Genomic DNA, 26,395 nt, shown 5'->3' on the forward strand with positions numbered 1-26,395 from the left:
TGACTGGCTAAATTCTATCATGTGACCTGCCCTCCCACTGTGCCAACATGGCGACGCCCAGGTCCTAATCCGGGAAACGTGCACCCAGGCTAATACGGTCCTGGACGCCGGGAGCGAGGGTGAGAAGGACCTGGGCGACGCGGGGAGGGATCCAGGCCGGTGTCGGGCCCGCTAGAGGGCTTCAGGCCTCTGGCTTCTCAGGGGCCGGTACTCCGAAGATGGGGTGTAGTGTCAGCTTACCGAGGCCGCAGGGTCTTAATCTTTACTGATGTATAGGCCACCTGGCCCGGGGACGCAGCTCCCTGATGCTCTTCCTGTGCCCTCCCCCGCCCCCCCCAAACCAGGCTTGGCAGGGAGAGGCTCCCGCGGATGCCCCGTGCGAGAATCGGTCTGTGGCTAAGTCTAACTCTCCGCTCCACGCGCAGTCTCTGTAGAGCCGGGTTTATGGAGGGGCAGCCGCAAGGGCCGCCGAATCCAGCCGGCATGGAGAACGGCACCGAGCCCTGCGGAGAAGAGCGAGCATCCGAGGCTCAGGAGACGACGGTCACCGAGGGGGCCGCCAAGATAGCCTTCCCCAGCGCCAACGAAGTCTTCTACAACCCGGTGCAAGAGTTCAACCGGGACCTGACGTGAGCAAGGGTGTGGGGTCAGCTTGGCAGAGGGCAGTGCATCTGCAAGGTTGAGGGAGTGTGAGCTAACCAACCCCCCATCTCTCCCGCAGATGTGCCGTGATCACCGAGTTTGCTCGCATTCAGCTTGGGGCCAAAGGAATCCAGAGTGAGTTGAGGTCCAGTCTCCCTGTGGGCCGGGGTCACGCAGAGCTCTCTCCCTGCCCTGCCCTGCCCCCTTTCCCTTAAAGTTCTAAAAGGCTGCAGGCACCTTGCAGGCCCTGGGTTCATTTCCTTCAGGCTTTCCCCAGGGGCTTTGAGGAAGATTCTCTCCCATGAATCTTCTGTATACTGAGGAATAGGGGGAGGTCTCTCAGAGGGAGCTTTGAGACCCCTGACTTGTGCTTCTGGGTGGCTGCAGTCAAGGTGCCAGGTGAGAAGGACGTGCAAAAGGTGGTCGTGGACTTGTCAGAGCAAGAGGAGGAAAAGGCTGAACTGAAAAAGGGTGCAAACCTGGCCCCGGGAGACCAACCTCGAACGGCTGCCGTTGGGGAGATCTGTGAGGTGGGGCCTGGACAGAGGAGGTGGCGGCCCCTGAGTCCTCCAGTAATGGAGGAAGGAAGGCTCCTGAGGCCGGAGAGCTATAGGAAGTGGGTGGTGGGGGCTCCTTGGGGCCCAGCAGAGGATAGAGGTATCCACGTGAGTGGGGCTCCCTGATTACTCCAACAGGAAGGCCTTCGAGTGCTAGAGGGTCTGGCAGCCTCGGGCCTACGTTCCATTCGCTTTGCACGAGAGGTGCCTGGACTCCAGTCTGTAGTTGCCAACGATGCCTCTGCCCGAGCCGTGGATCTCATGTGCCGTAATGTGCAGCTCAACGCTGTGGCCCACCTGGTACATCCCAGGCAGGCCGATGCCAGGTAGGTTTGGGGCAGCCGAGCCTGATGGCTGGAACGTGCATGCCAGAGCAAGGCTGCCTGGGCTCAAGTCCTAAGTCCGTCCTATTCTTGCTCTTTGGCTTTGGGAGAGTGCCTTAGCCTCTCTGAGCCCCCATTTTCTTGTCTATAAAATGAGAATGTTAGTATTACAGGAGTTGCTCTGTTGATTAAGTGAGAGATGATGCTTAGATAGCCAGAAATAAGTCCCATTATGGTTTCCATTTTATTTTCATTTGTATTTATTTTCTTATTCTAGAGACAGAGAGTGCACGAGCAGGGGAGAGGGGGAGAGGGGACAGAGGGAAGGAGAGAGAGAATCTCAAGCAGGCTCCATGCTAAGGGTGGAGTAGGGCTCCATCCCATGACCTCCAGGACCATGGCCCAAGCTGGTCACAGGTCACTGAGTGGTCCACCAGCTGAGCCACCCAGATTCCCCTATGGTTTCCATTTTACTTTTATTTTTTTTAGTTAATTCATTTTTTAATTCACATCCAAGTTAGTTAGCATATAGTGCAATAATGTTTGCAGGAATAGATTTTGTGATTTATCCCGTGTGTATAACACCCAGTGCTCATCCAAACAAGTGTCCTCCTTAATGTCCCTTACCCATTTAGCCCCCCCGCCCACAACCCCTCCAGCCACCCTCAGTTTGTTCCTTGTATTTAAGAGTCTCTTGTGTTTTGTCCCCCTCCTTGTTTTTATATCATCTCTGCTTCCTTTCCCCTCTGTTCATCTGTTTTATATGTTAAAGTCCTCATATGAGTGAAGTCATAGATTTGTCTTTCTCTGGCTGACCAATTTCGCTTAGCATAATACCCTCTAGTTCCATCCGTGTAGTTGCAAATGGTAAGATTTCATTCTTGATTGCCGAGTAATACACTATTGTGTGTGTGTGTATATATATATATATGTATATATATACATATATATATATACACACACATATATACATATATATATGTATATGTATCTGTATATGTATATGCCACATCTTCTTTATCTATTCACCCATCCACGGACATTTGGGCTCTTTCCATACTTTGGCTATTGTCCTTAGCACTGCTATAAACATGGGGGTGCATGTGCCCCTTTGAAACGTCACACCTGTATCCTTGGATAAATACCTAGTAGTGCCATTGCTGGGTCATAGGGTAGTTCTATTTTTAATTTTTTGAGGAACCTCCATACTGTTTTCCAGAGTGGCTGCACCAGTTTGCATTCCCTCCAGCAGGGCAAAAGAGATCCTCTTTCTCTGCATCCTCATCAACATCTGTTGTTGCCGGAGTTGTTAACGTGAGCCATTCTGACAGATGTGAGGTGCTATCTCATTGGGGTTTCGATTTGTATTTCCCTGATGGTGAGTGATGTTGAGCATTTCTTCATGTGTCTGTTAGCCAGGATGTCTTCTTTGGAAAAGTGTCTATTCATGTGTTTTGCCCATTTCTTCACTGGGTTATTTGTTTTTTGGGTGTTGAGTTTGATAAGTTCTTTCTAGATTTTGGACACTAACCCTTTGTCTGACACGTCGTTTGCACATGTCTTCTCCCATTCTGTCGGGTGCCTTTTAGTTTTGCTGAATCCTTCGCTGTGCAGAGGCTTTTTATTTTGATGAGGTCCCAATAGTTCATTTTTGCTTTTGTTTCCCTCGCCTCCGGAGACCTGTTGAGTAAGAAGTTGCTGTGGCCGAGGCCAGAGAGGTTTTTGCCTGCTTTCTCCTCGAGGATTTTGATGGCTTCCTGACTTACATTCAGGTGTTTCATCCATTTTGAGTTTCTTTTTGTGTATAGTGTAAGAAAGTGGTCCAGGTTCATTTTTCTGCATGTGGCTGTCCAGTTTTCCCAGCACTATTCGCTGAAGAGACTGTTTTTATTCCTTTGGATAGTCTTTGCTGCTTTGTCGAAGATTAGTTGGCCATATGTTTGTGGGTCCATTTCTGGGTTCTCTGTTCTGTCCCGTTGATCTGAGTGTCTGTTTTTGAGCTAATACCATACATACTGTCTTGATGATTACAGCTTTGGAATACAGCTTGAAGTCCGGGATTGTGCTGCCTCCTGCTTTGGTTTTCTTTTTCAGGATTGCTTTGGCTATTCAGCGTCTTTTCTGATTCAGATTTTAGGGTTTTTTTGTTCTAGCTCTGTGAAGAATGCTGGTGTTATTTTGATAGGTGTTGCGTTGAATATGTAGATTCCTTTGGGGAGTATCGACATTTTAACAATAGTTGTTCTTCCAACCCAGGAGCATGGAATCTTTTTCCATTTTTTTGTGTCTTCAGTTTCTTTCATAAGTTTTCTTTAGCTTTCAGCATATAGATTTTTCACCTCTTTGGTTAGGTTCATTCCTAGATACTCTGTGGTTTTTGGTGCAGTTGTAAATGGGATCAATTCCTTGATTTCTCTCTCTGTTGCTTCACTATTGGTGTATAGAAATGCAACTGATTTCTGTGCATTGATTTTATATCCTGCGACTTTGCTGAATTCGTGGATCAGTCCAGCAGTTTTTTTGTGGAATCTTTTGCGTGTTCCATATAGAGTATCATGTCATCCTGCAAAGAATGAAAGTTTGACTTCTCCTTGCCGATTTGGATGCATTTTATTCCTTTGTGTTGTCTGATTGCTGAGGCTAAGACCTCCAATACTACGTTAAATAGCAGTGGCGAGAGTGGACATCCCTGTCGTGGTCCTGACCTTAGGGGGAAAGCTCTCAGTTTTTCCCCACTGAGGATGATGTTAGCCGCGGGTCTTTCATATATGGCTTTTATGATCCCGACGTATGATCCTTCTGTCCCTACTTTCTTGAGGGTTTTTATCAAGAAAGGATGCTGGATTTTGTCAAATGCTTTCTCTGCACCTATTGAGAGGATCACGTGGTTCTTGTCCTTTCTTTAATTGATGTGATAAATCACACTGATTGTTTTGCTATGGTTTCCATTGTAGACTTAACTTCTCAACTTCTGGTACTTTTATTCATTCAAATGAGCCAGCACAAAGCCAGTATCCACAATGTGCCAGGCATCAGTAAACAAAATAGGCAAAACCCCTGACCTTGGGGCATTCACATTCTAATGCTGGGGTCCAGCAAACAGCAGCCTGGGAGGCCAGAGCCTGGGTTGTTGGGTTTTTTTGGCCCACCAGCTAAGAATGTTTTTTGCATTTTCTTTTCTTTTCTTGAGAGAGCGCTCGCACTTGCTGGAGAGTGGGGAGAGGGGCAGAGGGAGAGAGAGAATCCCAAACAGGCTGCCTGCTCAGCGCAGAGCCCAGTGTGGGGGTTCCATCCCACGACCTTGGGATCATGACCTGAGCCGAAATCAAGAGTTGGACCCTCAACCGGCTGAGGCAGGCATCCCATGTTTTTTGCATTTTTAAAGGGTTTAAAAAAAAAAAAGGCACCGTTTGTGGCCCACAAAGCCTAAAATATTTACTATCTGACTTTTTACAGAGCACAAATAAAGAAAGAGTATTTGTTTTCTGGACTGTATTAGAATCCGATAGGAAACAAAGACAGTGACAGCCAGATCAATGAGCAAACTATATAGTAAAAGTGGTGAAAAAGTAAAAAGAAAAGTAAAAGAAAAAAAAAAGAAAAGTAAAAGGTGAAAAGTGCTCTGGGAAAAAACTGGAGGTTGGAGGGGATGGAGGAAGGTGGTGGATGGGCTGTAATTTTATATATTTTATTTCATTTCATTTTATTTTATCTTTTATTAAAAGTGTTTTTCGGGGCGCCTGGGTGGCGCAGTCGGTTAAGCGTCCGACTTCAGCCAGGTCACGATCTCGCGGTCCGTGGGTTCGAGCCCCGCGTCAGGCTCTGGGCTGATGGCTCGGAGCCTGGAGCCTGTTTCCGATTCTGTGTCTCCCTCTCTCTCTGCCCCTCCCCCGTTCATGCTCTGTCTCTCTCTGTCCCAAAAATAAAAATAAATATTTAAAAAAAAAAAAAAAAAAAGTGTTTTTCAATGTTTATTTTTGAGAGAGAGACTGAGACAGAGCATGAGCGGGGGCGGGGCAGAGAGAGACAGGGAGAGAGAGAATCCCAAGCAGAGCCGATTCGGGGCTCGAACTCATGGACTGTGAGATCGTGACCTGAGCCAAAATCAAGAGTCGGATGTTCAACCCACTGAGCCACCCAGGCGCCCCAGATTGCAATTTTAAATAACAGTTAGTGTTGGCAACTTGGAGAAGACAGCATTTGCATTTCCTCACCTACAAAGGAAACGATAACGATTCCTTAAGATTTGCCTGGAAGGTTATTTGATTAAATGAGTTAATCTATAAACGGCTTGAAACAGTTGTCAGGCATCTGTATGTCACATCACCATTGGCTATTATTATTGCTGTTGTTAGACACGAGTACACTGAGGTCCAAGGAAGAAGGGTCACGTGGTTGGTTAGCACATGGCCAGGCTAGGGTCCGAACCTAGCCAGCTGGCCTCCAAATGCAGGCCGAAACCATCACACCCAATGAGAGGACACGTGTAGGGGACAGAGCAGGTCCCTACTGTAGGGGGCTGAGGACCGGGGCCTTCTCGCTCCCAGGATGCTGATGTACCAGCACCAGAGGGCATCGGAGCGGTTTGACGTCATCGACCTGGACCCGTATGGCAGCCCCGCCCCCTTCTTGGATGCAGCCGTTCAGGCTGTGAGCGAAGGAGGTGAGGCCACACTGACCTGGGCACAGAGCAGGGCTCGGGGTTGCTGGAGGATCCTCACTGCTCAGGCCTTCCTTGCAGGTCTGCTGTGCGTCACCTGCACTGACATGGCAGTGCTGGCAGGGAACAGCGGGGAGACCTGTTACAGCAAGTATGGGGCCATGGCCCTCAAGAGCCGGGCCTGCCATGAGATGGTGAGCCGCCCTCCCCCCACCCCTTCCCACCCCGCAGACCTGCTTCGCTTCCTCCAGGCAGCAGGGGCCAGATCCATCCCAAGATGTCAAAGACAAGCAGGTCTATAGCCAGAATAGTTCTAGAGCCCGGACTTCCAGTTCTGGTCACTCGGACGGCAGCGGTTTTGCCCAGGGCGGGAGCCAGTGGCCGCATTATTTTTCCTAGTGCGCTCGGTTTTAACAACTCGTTCAAAATTGTTATTTAGGACAGTTTTCAGGAGTGGGTTTGGCTTTGGGTTCAAATCCTAGCTTTGCTGGCGCCTTTGGGTGATTCATTTCACCCTTCTGGGCCTCGCTTTTGGCCTCTGTGAAATGCGCACGATGGTGAATTGCCGTGGGGATTCGAGAGGGCGGGGGCCGGAAAGGAGGATGGCCTGGCTTTGTTCCGTAAGGGCCCTGTCACCAGGTCAGTCTGGAAAACCGGAACACAGGTCCTTGGAGCACATCGCATAGCGCGGGGCACACGGATGTTGCTGCCCTGGATGGCGGGCCTGTGCGCTCCGTAACCACGTAGCACCCCCAGGAGGCCCATAAAGAGACATAGACTGTTGTGATCCCGTCGATGGGGGAACTGAGGCATTCACTTGGCAGGGGTCACACAGCCAGGACGCTTGGGCCTGGGCTTGCAACACCGGGGAGCCGCCCCTGAGCCTGTGCTTATGAGCACCTGGTGTGGCCCCAGGGTAGCTGGGAGGCGTCCGTGGAGGCAGGGCTGCTGGCTGATGCCCGCCTCCCACCCTCAGGCCCTGAGGATCGTCCTGCACAGCCTGGACCTCCGAGCCAACTGCTACCAGCGCTTTGTGGTGCCACTGCTCAGCGTCAGCGCTGACTTCTACGTGAGAGTTTTTGTCCGCGTCTTCACCGGCCAGGCCAAAGTCAAGGCCTCAGCCAGGTTAGTCTGGGGCAAGCAAGGGAGGCAACGAACAGAGGGGGGCAACAGGGCCTTTTGGGGCACGGGAGGAAACGGGACTCCTAACGGGGAGGAGCTGGGGTGCGGCGGTCAGGCTGGGGAGCTTATGAGCCCTGCCCGCCCCCCCCAGCAAGCAGGCACTGGTGTTCCAGTGTGTGGGCTGCGGCACCTTTCACCTCCAGCGCCTTGGCAAAACGTCCGGAGCCTCTGGCGGCCGGTGAGCACGGGTGAGCCGGGGGAGGAAGGTGAAGGAGGCGTCCTAGGGTCGCCGCCCCCTAACCACCCCTCTCTCCGCAGGGTCAAGTTCTCTGCGGCCTGTGGTCCCCCGATCAGCCCTGAGTGTGAGCACTGTGGGCAGCGACACCAGGTGAGGCAGGGCCGGGGAAACCAGGGGGACGCTGGGGTTCCGGCTCTCTTGACACCTGGCCCTTCGCGCCCCCCCCCCCCCCCCCCGCCACGTGTCTGTAGCTTGGCGGTCCCCTGTGGGCGGAGCCCATCCACGACCTGGACTTCGTGGGGCGCGTGCTGCAGGCTGTGAGCACCAATCCTGGCCGCTTCCACACCTCAGAGCGAATCCAGGGGGTCCTGAGCGTCATCACTGAGGTGGGGGCCCGGGGTGACGGGGAGGGGGCCCCGCCTGTGCCCAGCCATCCTTCCCCCACCCACCCCGCGCCCTTCCTGTCCCCACCGGCAGGAGCTCCCGGACGTGCCTCTCTACTACACGCTGGACCAGCTGAGCAGCACTATCCGCTGCAGCACGCCCAGCCTCCTGCAGCTGCGGTGAGTGCCCAGTCCCGGGCGGGAAGGAGTCTGCGCCCTTCGCCCGCCCTCCGGGTGCCCTGGGGCAAGGCCGGCCCCCCTCAAGGCCAGAGTCTTGGGTAAAACAGCTTTCCAACAGGCCTACGTGCAGGTGCTTAGAAGAGAGCGCGGAGGCCTTGAGCCTTGGGGAGGGAGATAGTCTCCCCATCACGATCACTGGCATTACCCGGGCCGCGTAGTCACCGTGAGACGTTCAGCTGCGTCACACCCGCACGGATCAGCACTGGCTTTGGGGTCCGGCCCCCCGCCCCCCACCCACGGCCCCTCTTGGTCCCCAGGTCAGCCCTCCTCCATGCCGGCTTCCGGGTCTCACTCTCCCACGCCTGTAAGAATGCCGTGAAGACGGATGCCCCCTCCTCAGCCCTCTGGGACATCATGCGCTGCTGGGTGAGGGCTGGCCTGACCAGATGGGGGCGCGAGGCCGGGACATGGTCAGGCCCAGCGTCCCCTGACCTTTGGACTTTACCTCCCAGGAAAAGGAGTGTCCGGTGAAGCGGGAAAGGCTGTCAGAGGCCAGCCCTGCGTTCCGTATTCTCAGCGTGGAGCCCAGGTACGGGCACTGGTGTGGCTGCCCGCGGGCGTGGGGAGCTCACGTGTGGGCAGCGGACAACGCAGATCCTTCCCTCCACAGACACATGCTCATTCACGTGAGATCCAGAATCTTCCCGCTTCCCCTCCCCTTCTGCCCCTGCCCTGGTCTGGCCCCATCACTGCCCAGCTGGACCAGTGCTGCTGGCTCCGCCCTGGTTCCCCCCCCCCCCCCCCCGCCCCCGCCTCCGGCCCCAGCCTCTCCCCACAGCAGCCACAGTACATCGGTGAGGACCGGAGTCAGACCTGTCCACCCTCTGTTTAGAACCCTCTGTGACTCCCACCTCACTCACTAGAAACCCAAGTTCTGCCTGCAAGCTGTGCGCCATCTCCCTGTCCCCTCCCTCCCCCTTCATCCCCACTCTCCCTACCTCCCTCCATACTGGGCCTCCGCACTCACACTGCCCAGACGCAGCGCCCCCTTACGGCCTTTATAAGGGCTGTTCTCTGTGCCTGGAGTGCCCATCCCGGGTCCCCTGAAGGCTCTTCCCTCCCTCCTTCAGGTGTCTCTGACCGCTCTGTCCTGTCCTGCGCCCCTTCCCCCGCCTCCCCATTCCCTCTGTCCTGCTCTGTTTTTCTCAAAACTCTCATCCGTGCCCTAACACGCTACACTTCACTCACCTCTGATCTGTCCCATTGTCTCCCGCACTGGAACGTCGGCCTTACCAATGGCAGGTCTTAGGCTCGTGGTGGGCACTGGATACATGTTCATTAACTGGATGAGAATCCCGACCCGGGCGGACACGGCCTTCCCAAGGCACGTGGAGCTGCACGGGGGTTGGCAGGTGGTCCGTGCACACCTGCAGGGCACCTGCCCCTCAGCCCCCACTCCCACGTCCCCAGGCTGCAGGCCAACTTCGCCGTCCGGGATGACGCCAACCCCAGCTCCCGCCAGCGAGGACTCAAGCGCTTCCAGGCTAATCCTGAGGCCAACTGGGGCCCCCGGCCCCGTGCCCGGCCAGGGTGAGTGAGAGCGCGGGTGGCGGTGGGGCTTGTCCGGGGCAGGATGGGGTGCCAGCTACTCCTCTGCCTGCACAGGGGCAAGGCCGCAGGTGAAGCTATGGAGGAGAGACGCAGGGTGCACCAGAATAAGAGAAAGGAGCCAGCTGAGGACCCGGTCCAGCGGGCTGCCCGGCTCAAGACCTTTCCCTGTAAAAGATTCAAGGAGGTGAGGCACCCCCACCACCCCACACAGCAGCACCCAGGGATCGCCCTCCCTGCAGCAGGGCTGGGAGAACCGGGGCGGGCAGGGCGTGCGAGCAAGCTCCCCGTCTAGGAAGGGGACCCAGCAGAGGCTGCTGAGCACTGAGCCAGGGTTCACACCCACCGTTCTCCCACCAGGGCACCTGTCAACGCGGGGACCAGTGCTGCTACTCTCACAGCCCCCCAGCACCCGAGGACACCGCTGCAGCCGCCTCCCCTGACCATCCCAAGACCTCTTACCAGAGCCCGCCTGGGTCTGGCGTTGCCGCTGGTCCAGGTGTAGACTGAGCCAATAAAGATACGTCACCTTTCCGACTGCCATTCGTCTGGGTCGGGAGGCTGCCTGCGGGTCTGTCTGTCCATCTGCCTTAGGGGCTCCGTCCATCTCTCCAGCTGCGTGTCTGGAGCGTGCGTTCCTCTGTGCATCTTTTTTTGTTGCACTCCCTGGGGAAGCGCTACGCATCTGGAGGTTCGTTTGTCCCTGCCCGACCGAAGTGCTGTCAGTATTGCCATCTGGAGTGTTCTGTCTGTATGGGGGTGTGGGAGCTGACCGGCGGCCAGCGGGATGGTCTGTCCCGCAGCACGAGGCTCTCAGCCCGCCGCCCCTTTGCTGGCGCCTGCAGTTCCCCAGCCGGCCACGGGGCGGCAGCCGTGCGCTCGTGTCCGTGGGGCCTCCGCCCCCCTGTTGGCGTGCACCCAGACACAGGCGGGCCCTCCAGTCACCCAGCCCCTACCCTGCCTCGCGTCGCCGCCCGGTTTCTCTGGCCGAGCTCCCCACAGGGCCGCGGTGGCGGAAGCCGGACCGGAACCAGGCGCCTTGTGCATCCGCTCCAGGCCAGGTGCTTCCTGCTCCGCGGCCCCTCAGTCGAGCACACTGAGGCACTAGCCGGCCTGCCGCTTCCCCTCCCCTCCGGGACGGAGGGTTAGCAACGTTAACGGAGAGGCTTAGGGCAGAATCCCCACCCCCACGTGGTAGCCGTGGCCCCCCCCCCCCCCCCCCCCCGCAAACACCTTTCCCTTGGCTTCCTCCCCGCCTGTAAAAGGAACCTAATCCCAGAACCTAGTTTGTCGGGGTGATCTGTTAACTTGGGGGCTCAGAGCTGACCTCGCGCTTCCCTGGGGCAGTGGGATGGTTGGAGGCCGGCTGGCTCGGGGCTTCACCAGACTCCTGGGAGGGTGGTGGTAGTATCCATGCTGGGCTGCTCCTGTAGGCCCCCAGATACACTGGAGGCAAAGTGTGATGGACGCGGGTGAGGGGGGCCTGGAGAAAAGTATAGTCTTGTCCCTGCTCCCTAGCTATTCCCAGGGCCCTGCCTTTCGCCTTTCTAGCAGGCTCCAGCCGGGTGTTGAGCTTCCCACCACTGCAAGATGCTTGCCCAACGCCTCTTTATCACCGTCCTCAAAGCGGCCTGTGATGTGGGAGGAGGGCCAGAGACCATCAAGTTGGGGCTGTGTGACCCGGTGGCCTAGAGGATCCACGTGGCCACAGGGCGGGCTGGGGGCACCTATTGTAAGGTTCTGCCAGCCCTGGCTCCCTAGGAAGTCCCTCCCAGCCATGGTGCTTCCTCTCACCCTCCTGGGCCTGAAAAGGTGGTGTGGAGAGCAGGCCTGGGGGCCCAGGACACTTGGGCCGGGCAGGACAGCGAGGGCAGACTGTCAGAACTGCCTTCCCTCCAGTGCCCCAGTCTGGGGTGGGGGTGGCGCGAAGCCCGGCAGGCGGTCTGTAAAAAGAGGAACAAAGCAGGGTGAGGAGAGGAGGAGCAGGAGGGGGCCCTGGGTCACGAGGCCGCAGACTGCCGGAAAGGGCTCTCCTCCACCCCCATCAGCGCGGACACTTGGGCAGGGGGTGTTCAAAGCCGGAGGTGAAACCCAAGCGCGATACTGGAGGCTGCTGCTTCCCTGCCTCAGTTTCCCCCTCTGCGTGCATCCGGGTACCTCACTCCCAGCGGCGCGCTGGGTCGGGGTCCTCAGAGACCCTGGGCCACTCCAGTGCCTGGGAGGACGTAAGGTGAGGCCCTGAGGGGTGACGGCCCTGTCCGTCGCCGGCCGGGGGCGGGGCCGTGAGGCCCCGGCTCGGAGCTCCCCGCCCGCCGGTTTCCTCCGGGGTCAGCCCGGCTCCTTATCAGGCGCGGCCAGTCGGCCAGGGCCTTATCTGTGCCGGCCCGGCATCCTCCGGCGCGGCCCGGGGGTGAGAGGGAGGAAACTGGGCCGCCGGGGGCGGGGAGAGGGCGGGCCGGCCAGGAGCAGCTCACTTTCCCTCGAGGGATCCACGCCGCCGTCGCCGGGGCCCTAGCGAGCCCGGGAAGAGGCGCGGCCCGACGTCGCTGCCGGGAGGGGGCGGCAAGCTCCCAGCGGCCCAGAGCGCAGAGGCCGGACCGGATCAGGGCCACGGAGCCTGGCCTGCAGCCGAACCTGCATCCTGGCCCTGCAGGACAGAGCCGGGGCTCTCACCAGGCAGCAGGACCAGCGCCGGGGTAAGAGCAGAGTCTGCCTGAAGGTGGGGTATCCTGGGACCGCCTGTATTCATTCATTCCATCCATCCTTCATTCATTCATTCAACGGGGGGCGGGGGGGGGGGGTACTCACTGAGAGCCCAGGGCCTAGGTAGGGAAAACAGGACAGAGGGGCCAGGAGTCCCAGAAGTTGCTGGGACACTCCAAGCCGTGGGGCCAAGGGTGAACAGGGACGGCTACCCAGGTTGCAAAGGAGTGGATGCTGATGGGGTGGGGAGGGTGGGGGAGGCTGCTGATAGGGCCAGAGAAGGATTGGGACATGACCCTGTCTACTGGGCAGTGGAGTCAGTCTTTGGGATCCTGGGTCAGCATTTTTTATCATCATGTCAGCAGTGGGGTTACAGGGTTAGTAAGGGGGACATTTTCAGTGGGGGCGGGCGTCAATGGAGCGATTATAGAGGACTTTCAGGGTGTGACAGGGAGGCGTTGGGAAGAGCCTCTCGGGGTCATAGCTGAGGGCCACATGGTCAGCTGGGGGAGGGGTGGGGGGAATCGGTGAAGGGCCAGAGTCAATTACAGAGGGATTCTAAGGTCACACGCTACCGGTGAGGGGTCTTGGGATCAGATCTGAAGGTTACGGGGTCATCCTGGGGGCCGCAGGATCCGTCATGGGTTCCTGGCCTCGCCCCTCGCTCCCGCCTCCAGGTGAGAAGGGATTCTGGAATAAGGGAAATTTGCTCAGGAGCTGGGCAGCTGAGGCCCTCGTGGGTCACAAACAGCTCAGAGATAGCACTGCCCAGCTCAGCGCTGCCCAGGAGGTCACTGGGTACCTCTTGCCCTTGCGTCAGGTCCCCTCCCGTGTCCTGGTGGTTTCGGAGCCCGCCTGCTTTTGCCCACCGAACCCCCACCCCCACCTTTTCCCTCTCATTTGAGGGCTCTGCTGGGCTAAGGGATGTGCGTGGCATCTGATTCTTCCCTCCCCACTGGCTTCCTTGTCTCCCGCAGGTGAGCACCCCTTCGGGGTCCATGTGCCCTCCCCAGGCCCAGACAGAGGTGGGCCCCACCATGACTGAGAAGGCGGAAATGGTGTGTGCCCCCAGCCCAGCGCCCGCTCCGCCCCCCAAGCCTGCCTCACCTGGGCCCCCAAAGGTGAAGGAGGTTGGCCACCGAGGCTCCTCACCCCCCAGGCTGCCCCCTGGCGTGCCAGTGATCAGCCTGGGCCACACCAGGCCCCCCGGGGCAACCATGGCCACCACGGAGCTGAGCACCCTGCGGCCCCCGCTGCTGCAACTCTCTACCCTGGGAACTGTCCCGCCCCCCCTGGCCCTGCATTACCACCCTCACCCCTTTCTCAACAGGTCAGTGGGGGGCTGGGACCTGGGGGGAATTCGGGGCCAGGGTCCTTGCCCACAAGGCGTTAGTGACCCACGACCCCTTACAGCCTCTACATTGGGCCGGCAGGACCTTTTGGCATCTTCCCCAGCAGCCGGCTGAAGCGGAGACCTAGCCACTGTGAGCTGGAGCTGGCCGAGGGTGAGTGCGGGTTCATGTGTGCGTCGCCATCTCTGCGGGGGCTCGCGTCTTCCACGGGGAGAGCTGTTGCAGGTGCGCCCAGGCACACACAGGATAGCCCACACGGGGGCTCAGTGCTCAGGTTACACTCCTGTGCAAAAACCACAGGCCCGGGGCCGGTCCCACACGACCACAGCCACCCAACAAGCCACGGAGAGTCATGGCAAAACGTACCGTGGCATGGGGGCCGCGAAATGACAGCTCCAGTCGAATGCACGGCCACGCAGGGAACAGCCACAGGACGACCACCACAACAGGGACAGCCACACAACCACAGCCACTCAGGACCATGGCCCCACAAGAGTCAGCCACAGAACCACAGCCACACGACCACAAGCACCCGGCAACGATCATAGGCAACCACAGCCATTTAGATATCCCAGGAGTTCAGCCAGCCACCCGAGACGCGCAGGCCCACGTTCACACCCAGAGAACCTCCCAGACCCGTGTGCACATCCAGCCACGTGCAGGGCCACACTCAGAATGGGGACCGCAAGGACAGCTCTCCAGACTGACAGCCACAGGAAACATGTCCCTAGGGAGTCTCGGCCATTGACATAGAAGTGTGGACAGTCGGGTTCAGAAGGCTTCGGCTGCCTGCAGCCTGGGCTGGTGACGGTCCTTGTCTAGGCCGCTGGGGTGAGTAGGGTGGGAGAGGGGTGGCTACCCAGCAGGGGAGCTACCCATGGATCCTACTTGTGGAGCCCTTGCGTGGAAAAAGCCCCAGCCCGCGCCGCCTGTGTGGAAGTCCCCTCGGAGATTCTGGGCGCTGAAGTGAGGGCCCCAGGGGGCGCCCCCTGGGCCTCCGCGCCAAATCTGCCCCTCGTGTTCCCCAGGGCACCAGCCCCAGAAGGTGGCCCGGCGTGTGTTCACCAACAGCCGGGAGCGCTGGCGGCAGCAGAACGTGAACGGCGCCTTCGCAGAGCTCAGGAAGCTGCTGCCAACGCACCCGCCCGACCGGAAGCTGAGCAAGAACGAGGTGCTCCGCCTGGCCATGAAATACATCGGCTTCCTGGTGCGGCTGCTGCGCGACCAGGCGGCCGCTCTGGCCGCAGGCCCCGCCCCGCCCGGGCCCCGCAGACGGCCAGGGCCAGCGCACCGAGGCCCGAACGACAGCGCCCGCCGCGGGCCGTGTCGCAGGGCCGAATCAGTGATGCGCTCGCAGCCCGCGCCCCCGGCCGGCCCCGACGGCAGCCCCGATGGGGCGGCCCGGCCCATCAAGACGGAACGAGCGGCCGTGAGCCCTGAGGTGCGGTGACCTCCGCGGGCGTGGCCTCGGAGCCGAGGGGCACCGGGAACTCAGCCCGGGGCGGTCGAGAGAGGGGCGGCCGATGCTCTGCGCCTGCTCTGGAGCGAACTCCCCGGAAGAGGGACCAGTGAGGACGTTCCCAACGGGGGAATAGGGCCCGGGGATCTGGAGGGGCGACTGTCGCCCGCGGGGGGCCCTGTAGGCCTTTTTATCACCCACCGCCCGCTGGAAATGACCTTTCCCGCGTCTTCCTCCGGGGGACGAGGTCCGGGAACCAACATGGCAGACAGGTCATCGGACTAAAGTGGTGCCTTTTTTTCCGGGCTGGGGTCACCGAGAGAGGTGGGGAGGGACGGGGTAGGGGGCTGGTCTTCGCCCTTCTCGCCGGCGCCCCCTCCTGGAGACTCATGGATACGCGCTCCCGGACCGCGTCTGCGGCGCGCCAGGTGCGCGGAGGGAGGCGCAGAATCGACGCCGGGACCCTCCCCCCACCGATCCCGAACCGGTCCCGCACGACGGCGTTAGCAAAGGCTCGGGCGCTCTTACTTTTGTTTTTCTTTATTTCTTTATTTCACATACACATTAGCCATTCAATGGAGAAGCCGGAGAGAGTCAGGCAAAGATGGTATAACAGAAGCGCAGTGACGGGGGCGGGGCGGGGCGGGGCGGGGCAGAGAGGGAACATACGGGCTGGCTGCCTACTTGCATTCCGCTAGGACACTGAAAACCCAGAAAACAAAACAGACAGTAAACTACCCTTGTTTCTTATGTATCTCAGTGCAGAGACGGGGGTGGAGGGCAGAGAGAGGGGGAGACCAGGCTGAAGGAAGAGGAGCGGAGGGACGGGGGACGCTAAGGGGGAAGCACACCAAATCCATTAGTACTATATATAGAGATACTCGTATATACTGCGTTTCTTAGCCTAAGAAGAAACTTGTTTGACGGGACGGGCGGCCTTTGCGGTCCGCGATGCTGGTGCTGGTCGGGCGCACGGATCTCCCGGGAGGGGCCGAAGCGGGGCTGGCCCAGGCTGGCTTGGGGGGGAGGGGGGCGCCCCGAGGGTGGGGGGGTGGGGGGGAGCAGAGGCGGGGCTGGGGTGCCCCTCGGGCTCTCGATTGGGGGACGAAATTTCTCGTGACTTTATTGCTCCTTTATTTTCTCTCATGTGGGGGGGGGGGGTCCGTTCAGCACGGTCGGGGTGAGGAAATGGTGGGTCGTCTGAGCCACCCGGCCCCTCTGGGACCCAGAGCGCGGCGTCCGCTCCGCCAGCACGGGGGTGAGAACAAGGCACTAGGTCGGCCGGCCAGCGCGGGGGCGGGTGTGTAAGGCAGTCGACGGGGCTGGTTGCAGGGTGGGGTGGGGCTGTGTGCGGGGCCGTGTGCGTGCGTGCGTGCGGGCGCGGGCCTGGGCGAATCGACCTGTCAGCTTGGCTGGTCCTGTCCTGGAGCTTCGAGCCTTCCTCGTGCTCCCCGGTGGGTGACGGGGCTAGGGGTAGGGGTCGGAGGAATGATGTTGAGTTGGGGGCGCCGGGGAAAAGGGAGGGTAACTACCAACTTGCTGAGCGCGCTCCTGATAATGCTGGTGAGGGTCAAGTTGGCGTCTGGCTCAAAGAAGGGCGCTCGGGGCGGAGAGGGAGAGGGAGAGGGAGGGAGGGAGGGGACGTTTGTTCGTTGGCATTGACCTCTGCGGGGGAGGGGCTGGGGACCCCCCCGCCGCGCCCCCGTGCCCGGACGGGGATGGGGCGAGGAGGGGGGCGCTGGGCCCTGGGGAGGGGGCGCCCGGGGAGACCCGCGACCAGAGCAGCCCAGCCGCCGGGCGTATGCCGCTGTCCCGTTCCGTTAAACTCAACAAAGAAGGGATATGCGTGTTCCTAACAAGTGCAGGATATTTAATTGATTCATAAACTTATGTATAATAGTTTGTGGGTTTTTTTTTTAAAACGTACTTTATAATGTAAGAAGCACCAGGGTTTTTATGTTGAATTATCTTAAAAATAATTTTCTCTCGTCCTTTTCCTTTTTGATCTTGTTTTTTTTTTTTTTTTAGTGTCGAGGTGTTTTTTTTTTTTTAAACTCTAAAATGTGAACGTTTCCTTCAGCCCTCCCACCGAAACCGAGAACGAACGACGAAACAAATAAAAACCCCAGATCATCCTCGTCAACGCAGGAAAACGACTTAAAAAAAAAAAAAAAAAAAAACTTAAAACGAACAAAAAAAAAAAAAAAAAGGAAAAAACACTCAGCTTTCGTTATCCCCGCGCAGGGCGGGGCGGGCCCAGTTCTTTTAGCGTCCCCAGAGCCGCGAGGACATTACAACAAAAATAGAATTTTTCTTAACAATCTCTTAACATACAAAGATAGGAAAACTCTCTGATGCATTGCACTTGGTTCAATGAAAAAAAAAAAAAGTTCATTTCCCCCATATATATTTTTTGTGGGTTTTTTTCTCTTCTAACACGTCCCCACATCTCCTGTCGCCCTCGTAGCCCCTCGCCTGCCCCTCACAACGACACTTGGGAAAGGAGCGGCCCCCCACCCCCACCCCCCCCCTGCCCGCCCGGGCAGCCCCGCCGGGCGCGCTCCCGCCCCGGCCCAGCTGGCCTGCAGCTTCCGACCTCGCCCGGGCGGGCGCCCCGCCGACCCCGGCTCCCGCGGGCCCATCGCGCCCGCGGCCCCGATTGTCTTCGAGGGAAGGGGCGCGTGCGGCCGGGCAGGGGGTCCCTTCCGCTCCCCTCTCAGCTCTGACCCTGTTTAGCCAACCAAACTGAAAAATCATTGCACTTTGACCGCGCGTCACGCCCGGCCCACCCGGCCCCCCCACCCCCCGCCCTACTCCCCACGCCCCCCACCCCAGGCTCCCGTGGGATCCCCTGTCCCCTGCTTCTCAGTCCCGGTCTTCCCCGAGGGCTGCACGCGGATGGGGGGAGGGCCTTCGCTCAACTTCCAACAAAAGCCACTCCTGGGGCCAGCCGCCTTGTGGCTTCCAGGCGAGGACCGCACCGCGCCGCGCGCCGGCCCCTTCTGCCCCAGGTAAGGGCCCTCCTTGCCTCCCCAGCCAGCTCCCTCCCCTCCTTCCCTCCCTCCCTGCTGGGGCCACAGCCTCGCAAACTAGATTCACAATAAATAAAGCCCACAACCCGCCCCTGCGGTGCAATGTTGGGTTGACTGACTTTCAGAGGATCCTGACCTGTGCTTTGTGTTTTCATACAGTTAAGAAAGAGAGAGAGGCACGAGGACTCGAGAAGGGGGCCTAGGAAGGGAGATGCAGGGAGGAGGGAGTAAGGCACAGAAAGACAAGCCAGAGGGGCCAAGTCACACCCTGGAGGGGGGGCTGGGCATGCTCTTGCTTCCCTCCCTCCCAGGGGGCTTCTGAAGACCCTCTGGACAGGCCCCCGTCCATCCCTTGGGAGGAGGAAGGGGCTGCAGGGAGGGGGAGAGGAGAGCTACTTCCTGTCGTGTGTTACCAAATTGTTCCCAAGTTGCTCAAATGGAGGAGTTCCCAATTGCAACAGCAAAAGACCCAAACGATGAATGCCCCACCCCTAAATAAAGAGTAAAGACATTACAGCTGAAATCCAGAGAGAAGTGGCCAGGAGGCCCATGTGGTGGAGAAAGTGGGGCTGGGGGGGGGGGGCGGACAGAGAAAGCTCCAAAACACTTTTGAAAAAGGACAACACCCAACACCCTCCAAAGGAACTGAAAGTCGGCGAGCAGGACGCCTACCTAGCGCAGGTGGCAGCTTAGCCAATGGCAGGGGCGGCTGCCTCGTCCTCCTCGCTCGGCTCCGGGGTCCCCTTTCTGCTCCACTCTCCGGCCCCGGCCACAGCAGGGCTGTCTGTGTGAGGGGCAGGGGCAGGGACCGGTGGGGCGGAGCGAGGGCACCTGCATGCGGGGCTGGGGTGTGGGGGCGACCTAGGGCCCGCCTCCCCTCACTTGTGGCGTGGCAAGAGAGTGATTTCCCTGGCCTGCAGAGAGGAGGGAAGAGGGGGCCTGTCCCAGGCTGGGACGGGCTGTTGTAGCATTCCGACTTTTTCCTGTGGACTGTACAGAGAAGTCTGGGGCCCTGAAACTACCCCCGAAGCTCAGGGTGGAGTGGCAGAACGCCCTCCATTCCAGGAGCAAGAAGCTAGCTCCAGAGGACGCTTCCTGGCCGCCCCGGCGGGAGGGGGGGGCCTTCTAGCCCAAAGGTAGGGCAGGGAAACCTGGAAGCCACCGTGCCTCACCTAGTCCAAAGCAGCTGGGGGGGGGGGGGGTGGAGGGGGGCGGGGAGAAGCCAGAGGCCAAGGCAGTGGGGGTGGGGAGGGGGTTGGGAGAGAGGGAGACAGGCAGGGAGGAGGCAGAGTCCGGAGGGAGAACCCTCTGGATCTGCACCCCGTCATTTGTACAAGCTTGTCCTCTGAGCTCCCTAGTGAAGCTCCCGGACTGAGTTGGGGGTGGGGTTCCCCTAGGAAGGGTGACGGTGGAGGAGAGGCCCTTTAGAACCGTGCTGGTTGCTTTGTTGGGTTGATTTTGTTCCTTCCCCGGAAGGTTGGGGCGGGGTAGGGAGGGGAGAAAGGCAGTTCTGCCGCATCCTTTCTTTCTTTCTGTCCTCTACTTAACAGAGTCCGTGTTGCATGTTTCTTTCTGCTTGGCTGCTGGTGCACAGCTCCACCGAGACCTCTTCCGAGGGCTCTCCGAGAACTGGGCTGCTTCTGGGGGCCTGCAGGGGTCCCCGGGCTGGAGGAGAGAAGGGCTGAGTGGCTGACGACGTCTAATTTTTGCTTTTTCGGTGGGGCTGGGCTGGGGGATTTTTCCACGTCTCAAAATTTCTTCTCCCCCCGTTTGAGGAACCTCTTCTTTACATTTTGTCATTTCTTCTGTCGATCTTATCAGAGGAACCAGGACTGAAACGGGACAAAAAAAAAAAAAAAAAAAAAGGCGACATTGAAAAGAGCGGGGGGGGGGGGCACCGCTCTTCTTGCCCCCCCCTGGCCAGCTGACTGCAGGCCAGTGTCCAAGGTCCCCGGAGGGCCCGGTCCCAGCAGAGCCAAGGACACCGGCACCCCATGAAGAGGTACCTCCCCATTCTGTCGGTACCTCCGATGGGAATCCTGCCGCCCCCAAGAGACTCTGCCCCCAGTGCCAGAGTCCAGCTGGCCTTCCCGTGGGCACGGTGCCCAGCGGGTGGGACCCCCGTGGCTGAAGCTGGCACAGGCACAGACCTGGGATCTGGCCATGTTTCCAATTGTTTAGGTTTTTGTGTGGGTCCTGGAGGGTGGGGAGGATGCCAGGCTGGAGCTTTTGTCCCCAGAGGGGTTTTGGGAGTGGGGTGGGGGGTGGCACAGCTTCTTGCTGAGTTTTCTTTCTGTCTCTTTGGATTAAAAGCAGAAATTCCCGTCTGTACTCCCCAGCCAAGGTCCCACAGGCTGAAAGGCTGGGGAGGGGGCGGGGGATGCCACATGGCTTTAGTCCCTAGCGGGACCAGGCCTGGGGGAGGGGCTCTGTAGCCCACTGTGCCTGATCCTCTATCCTCAGGGCACCTGGTGCTGGGGAAGGACCGCAGTCTCCCTGGGGCAGGAGTGGCTTCCCTAAGGGTGCCAGCAGGGGGAGCCACCTTCCCACAAACGAGCCTTGGTGGCTCCTGCTCACAAAACACACCTGACCCGGAGGCCGGGCCGCCTGGCAATGCCCTCCACCAGAGGCTCTGGCCCCACCTTGTGGCCAAGGGGCAGTGGGGGAGGGCTGGAAGGGGGACGTGTTCTCTCTGGCCTACAGTACCTGGGTAATACCCTTGGGGCCAAAAAGGGGTCCCTGAAAATGTATTTCAGGGCCCCTCTGGGGCTCCGGGCCGCAGACTCAGATCGGCAGGGGCCAAGCCGGGCTAACAGAGCCTGCACTGGGTAATGACCCGTTCTCCCCTTGCTCCAACCACACACAGAAGCCAGATGAAGAGAGGGTGGCTGATCTGCCTGAGGCTACACCGCCCACCCACATGGCCTAGCCAGGACTCAAATGCAGGGAACAGTTCAGAGTCGATGCTCCTAACTGCTTCATGTGGCATGCTCCCAGGGAGCCCAGGGCCAAGGCTGCCACATTGGAGTGAGGGCCTGGGGTGGGGGGGTGGGGGGGCCGATCGGCCAACTCTTCAAAAGAAGCCAAAAGGCCAGACGGATTTTCATGTGAAAGTTGTCAATGTTTAACAACACTTGTTTCAGACACACAGATCATGCCTGCAGGCCGGGCCTGCCCCGCCGGCTCTGGTTGGGGACCGCAGGTTGTCATCTACTGTGAGATAAACACATGGAGTTTTAGTGTTAGAAGGGGCCTGGAAGATCACCGAGAACCTTCTGTGACGACGGAAACATTCCCTGTTTGCTCTATCTGATCTGGTAGCCAGTAGCCACGCGGTGGCTTCTAAGCAACTGAAATGGGGCTAGTGTGGCTGAGGGACTAAAAGTTTTCTCTAGTTAGTAATTTCATTTAAACTTCAACAGCCACACGTGGCCAGTGGCTGCCCGGGTGGATGGTGCAGATGGAAAGCATTGGGAGACATGGGGCTCTGGGGGTGCCCCAATGACTGGGGTGCTGCTGGCATTTACCAGACGGGCAGAGATGCTCACTGCCTGCGATGTGCTGGACGGCACGCACGGAGGAGACCGGCCGTGCTGCGGCGGGGCTCCCAGGGGACCTGCCCGAAGTCCAGCCCCATCCGTTGACTGAAGGCGAAAGGGAGGCTCGTGGGACACGTGGCCGTGCGTGGGGGAAACCCAGGCACAAGGCACCCCCTGAGCTGTTGGCGGGGCCTGAGTCGGCAGCTAGCCCCTGGGCTTCCAGTCCCGGCCTGAGAAGGTAGGGGAGCTGTCTGCAGTGAGCCCCTGTCACTGCGGTCTCAGGCCTCGGTGTTCTTTGGAGCCCCCTTCCCAAGGGGAGACCACACCGGAACCCTCACGCCACGGCTGTGCGAGCCTGGTCCTCACCCTCCCTGTGACGGAGGGGGCGGGGGACAACCGGGACACGGAGGGCCTGCTTGGCCCCTGTCTTTGTTGGACCAGGCCCAGACCCCAGGCTGGTCCCCTTGGGGTCCCCTGAGCTGCACAGCAGGGGGACAACCACCAGTGCTCAGACGGGGGGAGCCCCCCTCCCTCAGAGAAAGACGACTCCAGTTCAAGGCCTGGAGTTAGGGACAAAGGTGTTTCCAGGAAAGCTCCCCAGTGCCTCCTCACGGATCCCAGGAAAGGGGGGGGGGGCATCGGCTGCCAAGCACAAAGTGGTTTTTTCTGCTCACCCTCTCTGCTTCCTGAGCCAGGTCCAAAATTGATTAAAACTAAGTAAAAAGCGCTGCCCAGGGAATGACAAAATTGCTAAAATTCTCTTTTCTTCCCTCATTCTATTGTTCTCTCTCCATCTGGTGCTCCAGAGATCAGCTAAAGTCACTGGTTACTGTGGAAACCGCCCCCCACCGTACCCCCTGCGCCCGCTGCAGTCGCCTGCCTGCCCCCAGGCCCAAGGGCTCTCTCAGCGGCTGGGCCCTGTCCGGCTCCAGTCTCCCCCACCGGCACCCCCAGACACACCTGCCTGCTGGGGCCCGGGGCCCAGGCCCCTTGCAAAACAAGAGGGAGGAAGACCGTTTCCCAAACTTGCCTCAAACTCTGACTTGGCCCCAAAGTCTAAGCAAAGTGCGCAGAGAAAGTGAAGAAGGGAAAGCACACGGCGGCGGAAACAGGGTGAGTGGGGGAGGCCGGGGCCGCGGTCCCCAAGAGTGAGCAAGTAACACAGTCAGAGCTATAGGCGGCTGGGGCGGAGGGAGGGAGGGAGGGCGGGCGGGCGAGAGTGCGACGCAGCCCTGCTGCCTGGTGCCGGCCCACAGCCAGGAGGGGAGGCCCGCCTGCTGCCCCGTCCTCTGGCACCCCCTCCCGCCCTCTGCCAGCAGGGCTCTCTCTGCCTCCCTGGCACAGAGCAGCGGAGGGGGCTGGCTCCAGCCCCTGCTCGGAGCCATTGTTTTTCTTCTCAACACCCCCAAGTTCAAGTTCATCTGGGTGTTACATCATGTCTGGTTGCTCCTGGAAACCAGACGGGTCAGACGTGACTCTGGGGAAAGGGGGTGGGAAGCTGGAGGGGGTTGAAGTTCCCCTCCCCTCCCCTCCTTGCCACTAGGGAGCTCTGAAGTTTGAAGTTTGACAAAGTTTTTTGGCTTTTTTTTTTTTTTTTTTTTTTGAGGGAGGGAAAGGAAAAGGGAAAAAAAAAAAAAAAAAACAACCTCAAACCACACACACAAAACTTCCATCCACCAACTTTCTCTGGACTCAGGCCTCAGAGCAGTAAAGGAGCAGGAGCCAAAAGAGGTGGCCCTGGGGCCCTGGGCTGAGGTGGATTTCCTGGGGCTGAGAAAGCCTCCAAGGCCTTGGGCTCACAGGGTGCTGTTTTTGTAAACCGTGAAAAAGAGAAAGATATTTGCATGTTCTTTTCCGAGGAGCCCCGCGCTGTAAAAGCTGCCTCTGCCCGGCTCCTGAGGTGGGTCCTCCCTGCACCCCGGGGCCCTGGGCTCCGTGGGCTATTCCCAGCCTCTTGGGGACAGGCACAGGGAGGAGGGGGCCCACATGCGTGTGTGTGCACAGATGCCTGTACAAAGCCGGATCCAGGAGATTCCAGCAGGAGGGCTGGAGGTTTCCTTGTGAGGACTGGGGACAGACGGGGAGCTGGACTGGAGGCTCCGGCAGCCCAGCCTCCCCTCTAACGGGATTCATGGGGACTTGAGGGAGGGGCCTCCAGGGTGGCAACAGGCCCTGCCCTACCCTGGGTGCCAGAGTCTCTGGGCACGCAGCCCACCAGGACGGCTCTGTCCCTCCTCCACCCCTCGCCCAGCCCACCCAAAGCCAAGGAAGAAAGGAGGGCTGGGGGCCAGGGCTTCCAGCTGGAGCGGGAGGAGAGCAACAGGCAGACGCTGTCCTCTTCCTGACGGGGCCTCGGGCTCCCACCAGGCCTGGCCCAGAGCGCCTCTAGCCTCAGGTCTTTGGCCGCCTTCCCCAGGGCCGGGGCTGTCAGAGCTAATTATCCAATTAGCTGATTAGCCAGAGGACCTGGGGGCTGCCTGGGGAGGCAGGCTCAGCTGGGCGCGCAGAAGCCCGGGCCCTCCAGCCCTGCCCTGGCCCTTTCTCCCGGATTGGCCCCAAGGAACCGGCCTCTTCCCCAGATGCCCCCGCCGCTGCCTGTGCGGCGCCCCCCCCCCTCCCCTGCCCCTTGCCCACATCCACAGCGTGGGTGGGGCCTCCTACCTGAGACTGCTGTGGGATGTTCAGAAAGTTGCCGTCCCGGGGTCCGATGCTGACAAACCGGTTGGCAGAGGAGGCGCCTGTCGTTGCGAATGCTGTGGGGAGCAGGGAAGAGAGGGAGAGACCCCGTGAGGCCTTGGAGCCTGCCCGGGCACTGCCCTTCGGGGCTGCTGAGAGAGGGAGAGACTGGATTAGACCATGCTGCCAGGGCTTAGGCTGGCAGTGGGAAGGACAGGCCGGAGGGGTCCCATCATCCTCTCACTGACCAGGAGCACACTCCGTCCCCCACCCCTAGCACCCCGCCTCAGCCAGGCGTCCTCTTTCCTGGCCCAGGGTGAGGGAGGGGCCCTGGAGGCTTCAGCCGACCCTGTTCTGTTCCCTAGCCAGGCACCGAGCAGGACTGAGGACGGCCTTCACGGAGGCAAGGCACCCTTGCTTTCCCACTGACCCTCCCGGGTCCGGAAAGAGGGAGCCTGGGAGGGCAGGAGGGTGGGAGCTCTGGCGGGCCGGCCCCACCCTGCTCAGGGAAGGGCGGCTCAGTCAGGCCACCTCTCCAACCAGGTCAGCTAGGTGGGTGCTGCACCGCTCAACCCCACTGGGCAGTCCCAAGGATGGGGCCGATGGCTCAGGGAATTTGAAGGGGCCCAACAGAGGGCTGCGCGGGGTGGGACAGGGTCAGAGAGAGGAGCCGGCTGCCAGCTCGGGCCCAAAGGTGGCAAGGCTCAGGCCCAGCAGGCGCTCTCGTCCTCTGATGGATGAGCCGGGTCCTGTGGTTCCCAGGGCCTGAGGTGGGCCAAGGCACCAGAGGAGGAGGACGCTGGAGGGCCTGGCAGAACCCTCGGGCTTCGGTGCCCAGGGGTGGTTGTTCTGGAGCCTGAGGGGGCGAATGGGCAGCCAAACGGCCCCGAGCTCTTCTCAGGTTTTCTGGCTGGAGCCCCATGGGAGGGAATGGGTCCTGCACCCCCGGTAGAGAAGATGTCCCCAGAAGGGACAAGGAGTGTCACAGGCTGCCGGGGATCCCCCCCCCCGCCCCCACACACCCTCCCCACCAGACACACTCCAGGGACTGCGTGCTCACCAGATTCTGTCCAGGGTGCCCCCCCCCACCGCCACCCTGCAGCCTGGCGCCTCCTCCCCCCACCCTGCCCACCTCCAATGACCATGACCATGACTTCGTGTCTTATGGCGGATGCAGATGGGAAGATGGCATGAAGAGGATGGAAAGGGGAAAAGAACTCAAACCATGAGAAAGAAGGCAACAGAGAGCGCGAGACGGAGAAAAGTGAGATGGGCCGCCCCTCCCACTGCTGACCAGGAAGTCCTGCCAGCCCCCAGGGCGCCCAAAGTGCTGCCCACCCCGCTGCCCGAAGACGGCACGCTGCCCACCCTCCACCTCTCCTGTCCTTCACACGTCGGGTCTACCTGGGGCCTCTCAACTCAGATTTTCTTTTCCCTTTGACAAAATTTGTCATTGGTTAAAAGAGAGAGACAGAGAGAGAGAGATGAAGGAAGCCAAGGCCCAGAGCCCGCCCTTGTCCTTGGAACATTCAACCTGGGGAAGGGACAGGGATGGGAAGGGGGGAGGAAAAAAAGGAGGAACAACGAGAAACCAAATGTGAGATTGAAGGGGAGGAGGTCAGGGGCTGGCCTGCTGTACCGTCAGAGGCCCACGGGCCCCCCGGATGGAGGGGAGGGCGCAAGGCCAAAAGGGGATGGTGGTGGCGTCGCCTTGTGGTCACTTTTTTTTTTTCTTTTTTTTCTTTTTTGGTGTAGCGGGGCACAACGAAACAACAAAAATCAAAAAACAAAAAAAAACGAAAAATGAAAAAAAAACAGCAATCAGGCATGAAGATGGCATGGCTGCGCCTCCCACCCCCCTCCCACCCTGGCCAGCACCCCTGGCCTGCGTGCCCCACTGTGCTCCCCCTCCCGCCCCCGG

At 59.5% G+C, this 26,395-nt stretch overlaps 3 protein-coding genes and 3 long non-coding RNA genes across 19 annotated transcripts in view; 3 read left to right on the top strand and 3 right to left on the bottom strand.

Moving 5' to 3' along the window:
- The first annotated feature begins 7 nt into the window (after positions 1 to 7).
- On the top strand, positions 8 to 10,247 carry TRMT1 (tRNA methyltransferase 1). 5 transcript variants are annotated; one of them, XM_086698928.1, is made up of 17 exons: positions 8 to 119; positions 345 to 629; positions 722 to 777; positions 1,030 to 1,172; positions 1,338 to 1,525; positions 6,070 to 6,185; positions 6,264 to 6,376; positions 7,159 to 7,307; positions 7,456 to 7,542; positions 7,623 to 7,692; positions 7,794 to 7,928; positions 8,020 to 8,105; positions 8,423 to 8,531; positions 8,618 to 8,694; positions 9,576 to 9,695; positions 9,771 to 9,900; positions 10,074 to 10,247. In XM_086698928.1, exons 2-17 carry the CDS (start codon positions 370 to 372, stop codon positions 10,221 to 10,223), a joined length of 1,989 nt encoding a protein of 662 aa, XP_086555054.1. In that variant the 5' UTR covers positions 8 to 119; positions 345 to 369; the 3' UTR covers positions 10,224 to 10,247. The 5 variants fall into 5 exon arrangements, with proteins under 5 accessions (XP_086555054.1, XP_025771931.2, XP_086555055.1 ...); XM_025916146.2 differs by having other exon boundaries at positions 426 to 629; XM_086698929.1 differs by lacking the exons at positions 9,576 to 9,695; positions 9,771 to 9,900; positions 10,074 to 10,247 and adding an exon at positions 8,776 to 9,131.
- On the bottom strand, positions 2,485 to 7,164 carry LOC147583752 (uncharacterized). 2 transcript variants are annotated; one of them, XR_015248513.1, is made up of 3 exons: positions 6,416 to 7,164; positions 5,756 to 6,298; positions 2,485 to 4,109 (listed from the first exon to the last, which is right to left on the bottom strand). It is a non-coding gene; the product is annotated as an uncharacterized LOC147583752 (long non-coding RNA). The 2 variants fall into 2 exon arrangements; XR_015248514.1 differs by lacking the exon at positions 2,485 to 4,109 and having other exon boundaries at positions 5,476 to 6,298.
- A 57-nt stretch (positions 10,248 to 10,304) lies between the features above and the next one.
- LOC147583753 (uncharacterized) lies at positions 10,305 to 12,009 on the bottom strand. The gene is made up of 3 exons (XR_015248512.1): positions 11,871 to 12,009; positions 11,508 to 11,656; positions 10,305 to 11,196 (listed from the first exon to the last, which is right to left on the bottom strand). It is a non-coding gene; the product is annotated as an uncharacterized LOC147583753 (long non-coding RNA).
- Positions 12,010 to 12,277: 268 nt separating this feature from the next.
- On the top strand, positions 12,278 to 17,632 carry LYL1 (LYL1 basic helix-loop-helix family member). 4 transcript variants are annotated; one of them, XM_086698942.1, is made up of 5 exons: positions 12,278 to 12,409; positions 13,394 to 13,746; positions 13,830 to 13,921; positions 14,797 to 15,209; positions 17,256 to 17,632. In XM_086698942.1, the coding sequence occupies exons 2-5, from the start codon at positions 13,415 to 13,417 to the stop codon at positions 17,292 to 17,294; spliced, it is 876 nt and encodes a 291-aa protein (XP_086555068.1). In that variant the 5' UTR covers positions 12,278 to 12,409; positions 13,394 to 13,414; the 3' UTR covers positions 17,295 to 17,632. The 4 variants fall into 4 exon arrangements, with proteins under 4 accessions (XP_086555068.1, XP_025771868.1, XP_086555070.1 ...); XM_086698944.1 differs by having other exon boundaries at positions 12,304 to 12,432; XM_086698943.1 differs by lacking the exon at positions 12,278 to 12,409 and adding an exon at positions 12,689 to 13,093.
- The window catches only part of NFIX (nuclear factor I X), a 99,806-nt gene continuing 89,162 nt past the window's right edge, over positions 15,752 to 26,395 (bottom strand). For all 6 annotated transcript variants that reach the window (XM_086698935.1, XM_086698936.1, XM_086698937.1 and 3 more), the window contains 2 exons: positions 24,460 to 24,551; positions 15,752 to 20,091 (listed from right to left, as the gene is read on the bottom strand). In XM_086698935.1, coding sequence (XP_086555061.1) covers positions 20,077 to 20,091; positions 24,460 to 24,551 — 107 coding nt within the window. In that variant the 3' untranslated portion in view covers positions 15,752 to 20,076. The remainder of the gene's footprint in view (positions 20,092 to 24,459; positions 24,552 to 26,395) is intronic.
- On the top strand, positions 20,089 to 26,332 carry LOC147583754 (uncharacterized). Its single transcript, XR_015248515.1, has 3 exons — positions 20,089 to 20,261; positions 22,605 to 22,911; positions 25,652 to 26,332. It is a non-coding gene; the product is annotated as an uncharacterized LOC147583754 (long non-coding RNA).

Source organism: Puma concolor, chromosome A2 (assembly GCF_028749965.1).
Source record: "Puma concolor isolate L17-30 chromosome A2, mPumCon1.1.hap2, whole genome shotgun sequence".
In the NCBI taxonomy this organism is placed as follows: Eukaryota; Metazoa; Chordata; class Mammalia; order Carnivora; family Felidae; genus Puma; species Puma concolor.

Excerpts from the sequence above, each read along its gene's own strand:
- TRMT1 (XM_086698928.1), top strand. The coding sequence starts at position 370 with ATGCCCCGTGCGAGAATCGGTCTGTGGCTAAGTCTAACTCTCCGCTCC. Across the intron at positions 8,106-8,422 it reads CCCAGCCTCCTGCAGCTGCG|GTCAGCCCTCCTCCATGCCG; the intron begins GTGAGTGCCCAG and ends CTTGGTCCCCAG. Across the intron at positions 9,696-9,770 it reads CGGCCCCGTGCCCGGCCAGG|GGGCAAGGCCGCAGGTGAAG; the intron begins GTGAGTGAGAGC and ends CTGCCTGCACAG.
- LYL1 (XM_086698942.1), top strand. The coding sequence starts at position 13,415 with ATGTGCCCTCCCCAGGCCCAGACAGAGGTGGGCCCCACCATGACTGAG. Across the intron at positions 13,747-13,829 it reads CCTCACCCCTTTCTCAACAG|CCTCTACATTGGGCCGGCAG; the intron begins GTCAGTGGGGGG and ends GACCCCTTACAG. Across the intron at positions 15,210-17,255 it reads GAGCGGCCGTGAGCCCTGAG|TGTCGAGGTGTTTTTTTTTT; the intron begins GTGCGGTGACCT and ends TTTTTTTTTTAG.